This window comes from Melanotaenia boesemani, chromosome 16 (assembly GCF_017639745.1).
Source record: "Melanotaenia boesemani isolate fMelBoe1 chromosome 16, fMelBoe1.pri, whole genome shotgun sequence".
Lineage (NCBI taxonomy): Eukaryota > Metazoa > Chordata > Actinopteri > Atheriniformes > Melanotaeniidae > Melanotaenia > Melanotaenia boesemani.
Genome location: NC_055697.1, coordinates 3968163 through 3978510, shown reverse-complemented (window position 1 = coordinate 3978510; position 10348 = coordinate 3968163). Strand labels below are relative to the sequence as shown.

The 10348-nt window shown below is 47.1% G+C and overlaps 1 protein-coding gene across 2 annotated transcripts; it reads right to left on the bottom strand.

Annotated features, from left to right (window-relative positions):
- Positions 1–611: 611 nt before the first annotated feature.
- Positions 612–10077, bottom strand: galm (galactose mutarotase). Of its 2 annotated transcripts, XM_042010177.1 has the most exons (10): positions 9986–10077; positions 5913–6106; positions 5646–5800; positions 4299–4412; positions 4004–4096; positions 3549–3630; positions 2040–2190; positions 1758–1932; positions 851–942; positions 612–771 (listed from the first exon to the last, which is right to left on the bottom strand). In XM_042010177.1, the coding sequence occupies exons 2-9, from the start codon at positions 6097–6099 to the stop codon at positions 865–867; spliced, it is 1035 nt and encodes a 344-aa protein (XP_041866111.1). In that variant the 5' UTR covers positions 6100–6106; positions 9986–10077; the 3' UTR covers positions 612–771; positions 851–864. The 2 variants fall into 2 exon arrangements, with proteins under 2 accessions (XP_041866111.1, XP_041866110.1); XM_042010176.1 differs by having other exon boundaries at positions 612–942.
- Between the last annotated feature and the right edge of the window lie 271 nt (positions 10078–10348).

Below are 10348 nucleotides of genomic sequence, written 5' to 3'. Positions count from 1 at the left end.
GCTTTCTGAAGCACCGGCTGGATGGTGTTGAACGTGCTGGAGGGCTGCTCCGGGTGAGTCAGAGGACAGTGCAGCAGGAGGACAATCGAGTCTTCCACTCCGATGCCAGGCTGGTAAGAGAACTGCAGTGGATCCATGGAGGGTCCCACCGTGGAGCGGAGGTGTTTCAGGATCAGTCTCTCCAGGGTCTCCAGGGGCATCAGATGGGACTTGAGAGCCACCAGCCTGTAGCTGCTGAGTTCTCTGGTGTGAGATGTCTTCGGCACTGGTACCACACAGGAGGTCTTCCAGAGCTGTGGTACCACCTTCAGCTTGAGGCCCAGGTAGAAGACCCGCTACATAACTCCACACAGTTCATCTGCACAGGACTTCAGGAGCCTGGAACTGATGCCGTCTGGTCCAGCAGCTTTTTCACCTTGATCCTCCTCAGCTCCTTTCTCACCTGGGCTGCTGTAAAGGAGAGGGGTGGGCGGGGGGAGGAGTGGGTGATTGATCAAACCCACTGACATGCAGGTTCAGATTTATATAGAAGATATTGAAGATGAATGAGAACTGGCCAAATGAAATAAATTCAAATAAAACAAACCAATAAACAACACAGAACAAACTGGTCCAGAGATCGTCATATCTTTTATTCAGTTAGCTGGATTTATAACAAAATAAAGCAGCGAAGTCTCTGTCTCTGACCGTCCTCTAGGTCCATCCAGTTCAGACGGTCCATGTGGGGTCTGCTGAGCTTCCTGAGGACGTGAAGGATTCTGCCTCAAGCCGCTGCAGTTAGGTTCAGGAACAGGTCAGAGTTAACGTCATCAGACCCTAAACTTCACTACTAATTCATCTCTTCACTGACCAGCTGATGTCGGATCAGATGGTGCTGAAGGTGTAGCGAGTCACATGATGGTAGTCCTCACCAGGACGCAGGAGACAGTCAGGAAAGGAAGCCTGAACACACACACATAATAAGTTTATATAAATTATTCATCTTGATAAATAAACATCTGCCCGCCTCTTCATCAGCTCCACCTGTTCAACTTCCTGTTAACACAGATATCCAACCAGCCAATCACAAGGCAGCATGTAGACGTGGCGATGACGACTTGCTGAAGTTAAACCTGAGCATCGGAATGAGGAAGAAAGGGGATTTGAACATGGCATGGTTGTTAGTCTGAGTATTTACTGGGATTTGCACACACAACCATTTCCAGGGTTTCTAGAGAATGTTCTGAAGAAGAGAAAATATCCAGAGCAGCAGTTGTCTGGACCAGGATGTCAGGTTGGTTTCAGAGGTCAGAGGAGAATGGACAGACTGGGTTGAGAAAAACGGCAGTCCAGCCTGGTACTAGAGGGTGGACCTGATGAGGTGGACCTAACCCATTTTTCTTGAGGACCCCTTCTTGCATATACTTAAACCCATGGACCCCCTGCCCACCCTGGGCTGAAACCATGCTGGTTTCATGCTTTCTAAAGTGAGAGTCCTGGCTGAGTCCTATCTTTCCATACAGCCAGTTATCAACATGGAGCCTTACTTTTTATCCTTAAAATAGGGACAATGTGTGGACATTAATCACAATGGCTCTGAACGGTCAAGGCCTCGGGGACCTCCTGTGCTCTTTGAGGGATCCCCCTGGGGGTCTCGGACCCCAGGTTGGGAACCACTGAGGTGAACCATGAGTGGACACATTCTCACATTAAAGGACCTTCAACTTTCTCTAGATTATAAAAGAAAGACTGGAGTCGATTTCTGTCTATTAACACACCTGGTTGACGGCATCAGGCCAATTCTGAGTCTCCAGACAGAAGGCGCCGTGCTTCCTGTACCTGGCTCCCCCCTTTCCTGTTAGGGAGCCATCTAGGAAATTGGCCGTGTAGAACTGGACTCCTGGTTGGCTGGTGGAAACCTCCAGGACACGCCCACTGGCCAGGTGAGAGACTCTGGAATGAAGAGCGTCCCCCCATATATACAGAAATTCACTGATGATGATCTCAGAGGAGGGAGGTGTGTGTGTGTGTGTGTGTGTGTGTGTGTGTGTGCTGCGGACCGGGCTGCATGTCGTTCTTTCCAGGCGTCTCTGGGTGATGACAGACAGAAGTTGTGGTCAAATCCTGGACCAGGAAGTTCCTGAAGACGACAGCCAATCAGAACCTGCTGTCTGAGATCAAAAGGTGTTCCCTCCACTGCTCGAATCTCTCCTGTGGAGGGGTATTTGAGACAACCCATCAGCATGAAGGTCATTGCTGTGCTTTGGCCTGCGAAGGCAGACCAGATTCCAGGTTCATGTCATGAAGACCAGAACTGGGACTGGTCTTTTCTCCAGGTTCCCAGTTCAGCTCTAAAACATCCTCCAGCTCTGTAAACCAGGATCAGCTGCCGACTGCTTTAAGTAGAAAGAGTCAAACTGACTAGAAGAGGCTATTCTTCCAGAACATAGAGGAGGAGGTGTGATCCTGAACTGGTGCTGAGGGTGTGTACTGTACATGAAGTCATGGAACTAACCTTCACCTGGAGTCAGTCTGGGGTCTACAGAGGCTGCCTGGTACTGTTTTCTGTCTAATGCAACCTCAGCATTAATCACTGTGACAACACCAAGATACATGTTGATAAAAATAATCAGAAGTAGAAGAATTTCAGTCGCCTACATCCTCCAAAGTCTAGAGTAAGAAAACAAACCTCCAAGCTCGGCTACAATCTGCAGAGAAATCCATCAAATCATGTGTTCTGGTCTGATGAGACCAGGGTTGGACTTTCTGGACACAGTTCCAAGAAAAAAAAAGACTTCAGTGAAGCATGGTGGTGGCAGTATCATGCTGTGTGGTTGCTTTCTCTCAGCTGGACCTGGAGCTTTAGCCCAGCTGGTCTGAACAGGTCCAGATACCAGATTTATTTCTGGTCCAAAACCTTCAGGTGTTGCTAGAAAGCTGAAGCTGAAAAGGAACTTCAGCCTTCAACATGACAAATCCAAACAGACGTCCTGATCAACAAAACAACGACTTCACAGAAGAAAAGAGAGTTTCTGGACCTCGTCCAGCCAGAACCCAGAACCTACATCTAACAGAAGATCTGTGGATGACCTGAAGAGGCCACAAGAACCACAGATGTCCTCCATCTGACAGATCTGGAGCCAGTTTCAGACGAAGATCCATGATGTCAGACTCTCTGGTAGGGAGTTGTTCAGGTTATTAAAGGTCACAGTAAACCTTGAGTGGATACCCCTCTGTGTGGACACTTCCTCTCAATCATACCGGCTCTGAACAACCTCAGGACCCCCTGTGCTCTTTGGGGGACCCCAGAGCACAGGTTGGGAGCCACTGTTGTAATGGACAGGTTACCTGTTACAGCTAAAGAGTTTGTACAAGGCTACGAATAGATGTTGGATCAATGCTGCCAACCCCCCAGGCTGGGACCCTGGCAGACACACTGTTATTAACTAAATTCTTCATGTCAACATTCGCTTTAACTGTCAGACTCCAGAGGTTTATTTCTGACCACGTCAATACGACCAAATGGCTTCGTGCCAGTCAGCTGACAGGGAGTGAAGCAGGTGTTTTACCTGTGGGGATGGACGTGTCATCTACCGGCAGGAAGGACTCTGCACTGATGGAGACCTGGTGGTCGTAGACATCTCCTGCAGCCTGCAGCCAGACAAACATGAAGCTCCGGTAAGCAGCTGCAGAGGACAGTCAGAGGGGTTTTTCTGCCCTGATGAGACCAAGCTGAAGCCTCTTCATCAGGGTTCAGTTTCAGTCTGACACAGCAGGCGACAGAACAAGATCAGACCAGAACATCTCGGGCTCATCATCATGCCAACACCAGCTGAACTTTTCTGCGGCATCGGATCCTCTCAGCGTCTAACTTCACGAAGGACGGGCGGTGTTTCTCAGACGGGTGGTGGTCAGTTCCGTTTCCTCCAGCTGGTCTTTCAGCGTGGACTCTCCCTCGTCTCCTCATAGATGTGGGGCTTCTCCAAGCTGATAAAGACCTGACCCTGTGGAGCTGGAGCCTTACCTGTCCAGCCAGGTTGAAGTAGGAGTGGTTGGTGAGGTTGATGGGGGTGGTCTTGCTGGACCTGGCCTGGTATTCAGCAGTCAGAGTTTCCCCCTGAACAAGTGAAACAGAATGAATTCAGTCTCACCCAACAGAAGACAGCATGAAAAGGAAATATCCTCCAACCAGGAGAACATGCTGTAATCCTCCAGCATCCAGTAGATCTGGAATATTTTCCAACCCAGCTTGTTGAAGCCGTCAGAGTCTAACAGTGAACACGCTGAAGCTAAATGAGCTGTGGTGTCAGCATGTTTACCTGTAGGGTGTAGGACACGGACACCTGGACCTCACCAGGATAACCCTGGTCTCCATCTGGACTGGTGAGAGTCAGCTTCACTCCACCTTCCACCTCCGAAGCCCCCCAGATAGCCTGCACAGACAGCCAGAGGTCAGCGCACTGGAACATCGCTGCAGATGTTCAGGCTTCACATTCTGGTTTACTGGCTGATTTAGATGTGACTTCACCTGATAAATACACTCCTTTAATGCTTCATCTGGACAGAAGAACCAACACATATCTGAGTGAGAGAAGTCTGATGCTTCCAAGCTTCAGCCTGAAATCTGAACCGGGAGCAGAGATGAGATCATCTTACAGAGCGAGACATGACTAGAACTCCGTCAGCAGCCGGAAGGTGGAGCAGACAAATCACATAGAGAAAATCCTTTAGGTCCGAACGTGAGGAGGTAGAAGCTAAAATCCTCCTCACATGTAAACTCTTAGTGACCCAGATCCACTGGATCATAAAGATCTCAGAGCTCCAAATGTTCTCATCAGAGCTTCACTCAGACTGCTGGTTTACTGGTGGTTCCTGGAGGTTCTGGAAGTAGAATGGGAACCAGAACCTCCAGTTATCAGATCCTCTCTGAGGAACGGACTCCCAGTCTGGCTTCAGGTACCAGACCTTCTCTTTACCTTCAGATCATCTTCAAACCTTCCTTCCAGATAAATCTTATACCATGTCTGGCTTTATGACCCTGATACATCCTTTAGTCCTGCTGCTAGGGGCCGAGGCCTGCTGGGGGACGTCCCATGATGCACTGGGCTCCTCTCTGCTCTCTTTACTCTCCATGTAGAAACAACTGTTGTTGTCGTCATTCATTCGTGTTTCTCTTCTTCTTTCTCAGCAGGAATCTCTGGATCAGAGTTCTGCTGCTGGTTCACCTTTTTTCTGTCCTCTCCACCCCCAGCCACTCCAGGAAGATGGCCATCCTTCCTGGTCCTGGTTCTGATGGAGGTTTTCCTTCTTGGTTTTGGGTTAGAAACAGAAATGGATCTGTCCAGGTAACTTCTGGGGTCTCGTTTCTAAAGCTGGCGTAGGTACAAAAACAAGCGTACGCCACCTCTAGTCAACTTCTGGGATTTATAAAAACCAAACTTGGTGGGAGAACGTTCGTACCTCCACGGCTACTCTGACCTTGCCGTAAGCACAAAATCTGGAGAAACTGTGACACCAGTTGTCTTTTTCTGATCCTGCTGCAGGTTTTTTACGTGTTGCAGGAAATAAATGAAAAAAACAAGTTCATCAGTTTGAACATGAAAAACATTCATGTTTTAACAACATCCTGACTCTGTGTTTGTCAGAGATGACGCTGTTCTTCTCACCTTGTTGAACCCGTGCAGACCTCCATGGATGGAATTAGGTCTGTTGTTGATGTCCAGCTGGTACTGTTTTCCTTCCACCACGAACTGTCCCTGAGCGATCCGGTTGGCCACGCGACCCACCACCGCTCCCAGGTACCGCTGGTCTGACACATACCCTGGTAACACAGCACAGCTGACTCCAACCCACCTGAAACTCAGACTTTTCCATCTATCGGCCCACAAAAAGCAGCTTCATCTGCAGACCAGCAGGACTGGTTCTGGTCTTACCTTCCAGGTCATCATAACCCAGGACAACATCCTCCATCTGACTGTCCTTCCCTCTGCTGCACACAGACCTGATGATGCCGCCCAGGGTCAACACTTCCACCTTCACCTGGGGAGACTGGAGGACCCACATGTCCACGCTACCAACACCAGACACCTCTCCCCACTGATGATGGCTCACCTGAGTCATGTTGGACCTTAAACCACCAGACAGAACACAGGACATCACCCAGAACTTCCTAAAACTTCTGACCTGAAACTCTCCAGCGTGGGGTTTGTCATGTGTGAGCGCGCTCAGTTGCAGTTTTATGGCTACACACACAATAACAGTCTTTGAAGCACAGGAAGACCAAAACTGGGCCCCTGATGAGGGCTTTGCAAAGAACCGTCTTAAACCGGATATTTAGGCTCTGTCACCAAGACACATCATTTCTTCCCATTTCTTTAGTTTCATCTGTAAAACCAGCAAAGACCGGACAGAAAACAGGACTTTTCCACCTACTGCTGGTCAAAGCCTCATCGTGGTCTCCATGGAAACGTGGCTGTCAAGAAGCCTTCATTAGGAAGGAAAAAAGGAGAAAAGGCTGAGGTATGTCACATGACACAAGAACTGGACAGAAGGCCAGTGGAGACAGGTCTACCCAGAACCAGAACATCGACTGGTCTGATGGCGGGACGGATTCTACCCAGAACCAGAACCTCGACTGGTCAGATGGAGGGATGGATCCTCCCCAGAACCAGAAACCTGACTGGTCTGATGGAGGGAGGGATCCTCCCAAGAACCAGAATCTCTGGTTTTGGCCCACCTGAGGCCGCTGGTGAAACCTTCTCTCGACCCTCTGCAGTTTGCCTACCGGCCACGTGTGGGGGTGGATGATGCTGTCATCTATCTGCTGCAGCGAGCTCACTCACACCTGGATGGTAGTGGAGGCATTGTGAGAGTCACATTCTTTGATTTCTCCAGTGCCTTAAACACCATCCAGCCTTCTTTACTGAGTGGGAAGCTGCGGCTGATGGGTGTGGGCGGGTCCTCTGTCTCCCGGATCGCTGATTACCTGACAGACAGGCCGCAGTTTGTCCAGCTGGGCGGTGTCCTGTCTGATGTGGTGATGAGTGATGTAGGAGCCCCGCAGGGCACTGTGCTCTCTCCATTCCTGTTCACCTTATACACCACAGACTTTCAGTACAACTCAGAGTCATGTCACCTTCAGAAATATTCTGACGACTCTGCAGTTGTTGGGTGTATAAGTGGTGGACGGGAGGAGGAGTACAGGGGGATGGTGGACGGATTTGTGGAGTGGGCGGGTAAGAATCACCTGCTGCTTAATGTGGACAAGACCAAAGAGATGGTGTTAGACTTCCGGAAGAAGGGATCAGCTCCACAGCCCCTATGCATCCTGGGTAGTGATGTGGACACGGTTGAGGAATATAAATACCTGGGAGTGACTATCGATAGCAGACTGAGTTGGAAGACCAACAGCACAGCTGTGTACAAGAAGGCCTGCAGCAGACTCTACGTCCTGAGGAAGCTGCAGTCGTTCAACGTGTGCAGCAAGATGCTGGAAATCTTTAACCAGTCTGTGGTGGCCGGTGCCCTGTTTTCATCTGTGGTCTGCTGGGGGGGCAGCATTGCAGCCAGTGACACCAACAGACTGAACAAACTGATCAGGAAGGCTGGCTCTGTCATTGGCTGCAGACAGGACACTTTAGAAGCAGTGGTGGAGAGGAGGACACTGAACAAACTGTTATCTATCTTAGATAACCCGGACCACCCTCTCCACCCTGTGCTGGACAGACAGCGGAGCTCCTTTTCCAAAAGGCTCAGACAGCTTCGCTGTCTCAAGGACCGCTTTAGGAAATCTTTCCTGCCACACGCTATAAGACTGTTTAACTCATCATCATTGTGTCAGAGATAACAATATGAGTGACTGTTGTAACTGGTGAATTTTTGCAATGACTGGATCAACCTTGCACAGTTAAACTCCTCATCTGTGTCATTGAAAACAACTGTCAAGTATGTAACTGGGTAATTTGTGTGTAACTGGTTAATTTTGCACAGACAAGCTCAATTTCGCACACCACACTACTAATCATTGCACTGGATTATATTATTTGCTGGCTATTCTCACTTCTTACTGTATATAGCTAAATACGTCCTTGTATAAGTCTTTGTAGATATTGAAATTTTTTATACTGTTTTTTATTTTGCTACCTTTAGAAGCACAACTGCTAAATGACTGTACCGCTGCAACACCTAAATTTCCCAACTTGGAATGAATAAAGTACTTCTATCTTCTATCTATCTAACCTCAACTGGTCTGATGGAGGGAGGGATCCTCCCCAGAACCAGAACCTCGACTGGTCTGATGGAGGGAGGGATCCTCTCCAGAACCAGAACCTCAATTGGTCTGATGGAGGGAGGGATCCTCTCCAGAACCAGATGAAGCATAATGAAGCAGTGGATCATCTGGACTGAGAATGTAACAAAAGGCAGAAACATTCAGAGTAGAATTTTGGAAAGTCCTTCAAGGATCCTGGAGAACTGTTCCTGGAAAGTGTGTGTGTGTGTGTGTCTTAGCTTTGCCTTGTGCTGTGAACGTCATTATTAGCTTAACATATCCTGTATACCTACATGTTTGTATAACTACATTTACAAAACAAAAGAAGAAAAAAATCAGCATGCCAAAAGTCACGTGACCACACCAACCAAAGCCTTGTTACATCATCAATACTTGTCGAGCAGCACACGGAACTTCGAAGGGGCGGGGCTTGTTTCTTAGTGATTTAAAGGGTACCTGAGTAGATCCTGGGTTACTTCCACCAGCAGCTGTGCGACTTTACATTAAAAACAGATTTATGAAAAGCATCACATCAGCATTAGCTTGTACTGGATCACATTTAGCTCACATACATTGATATTATTATTTTTTTTTATTATTATTATTAAATATTTATTTAATTCTTAACAAGAACTTAAAATAAAACAAGCAATACAAATAAATATTGACAAAACACAAAAAGTAATACTTACACATATATATTTAGTTAGGTTAATATATATACTGATAAGCATACAGTGTTTGAAATGCTAAAATAGATTTTGGGACTCAAACGTCTGCGCAAGACGCCGTTGCCATGGTAACTGCTGAACAAGCGCAGGGTATATGGGCGTGAGAACGGAGTGGGCGGTGCCTTCAACATCAGGTAGGCTATATTTCCCTTTCTTTAAACAGCCTTGCAAAAAGCAGATTTATAGTTAAACATATGAACTGCATCCGGAAGGAAACGCCTCAGTCTGCAGCTGCAGAGGAGAACCACGACCTGCAGACCTTCCACACCGAGCTGCTTCCTGATCACCATCAGCAGAGAATTTAATGATTTTAAACCTGGTTAATTACAATTTAATTCTTCTTTCAGGTACAGCCTCTCCAAAGCTGGAGGGGTATTGTGCCAGAAGAGGAGCAGACTGAAACTGAACATTACTGAGAAAATATTTTTTTTAAATAAAAATCTATGACATTTCACAAAGTTGCTAAAGCATTTTTCTCATAATACATTTTAATACAACTGTATAAAATCACTAACACAATCACTGTTTTCATATAGTGTCATAAATTAAACCATAACCTAGTTACCTAAATCAGTGTTACCTAACAGCCCCTTTTAGCATTTATGAACGACAGAAGACGATATTCACTCCTGGTAGAAAACGTTTCCTTCATTGAACACTTGGTCAGAGATGAGACAGGAATACTAGACGTGCAGAGGAAGCCTTGTCAAAGCTTCCCTCTGATGAATCAGACACCCACAGCCAGCAGATAGCGCTCTTTGACGTGTCTAACGTTTCTACACAGTGAGACGATGCAGTTGTGTCAAAGACGAGTTAACTTTATGTTTCATGAGGTCTCGGTTTCACTATGCCTTAAGAGAGGCTCGCCCTCTCCAACAAAAAGCCACCATTTTACAGAAAGATCGCGAGACTTCTGAAAACGGCCGCGCACTGGTTGGAAAAAAAGTTCAAGTCCTAAATGAGAGTTTAACCCGGACTGACGAGACAGAAATCCTCTAACTCTTACCTTCAAACTATCCACTCAGGAGACTTTGCTCCTTCATGAGTTTACTTCCTGCTTTCAAACGTGATGACGTAGTCGAGTGCCGTAATGCTGCATTCAGAATAACTCGCAATTTCTGAACCTAATAGAGAAAAATGCAAAGGAGGCGTTTTCGCTTGTCCCTCTTGTGTTTGCTTTTTTAAAACTAGTGCTGTGAGATCGGGGTTGGAGAGAGGTTTTTAAATTAGATGTGAGATGATGATTTAGTTCAAACACAGAAGTCAGCAGGAAGTTTGTATCAAAGCTGAATGAAGTTGTTTTAATCATCTTTTATTACCCAGAGAAATCCCAACAAGGACATTCTGACCTCAAAAATAAGAACCTGAA

What these genes read in the sequence shown, in the direction of transcription:
- galm (XM_042010176.1), bottom strand. Translation starts at nt 6,099, where the DNA reads ATGACTCAGGTGAGCCATCATCAGTGGGGAGAGGTGTCTGGTGTTGGT. An exon ending in ACTTCAACCTGGCTGGACAG is followed by an intron (nt 3,631 to 4,003) that starts GTAAGGCTCCAG and finishes GTCTGGCTGCAG; the next exon opens with GCTGCAGGAGATGTCTACGA. An exon ending in TGACACGTCCATCCCCACAG is followed by an intron (nt 2,191 to 3,548) that starts GTAAAACACCTG and finishes ACCCCTCCACAG; the next exon opens with GAGAGATTCGAGCAGTGGAG.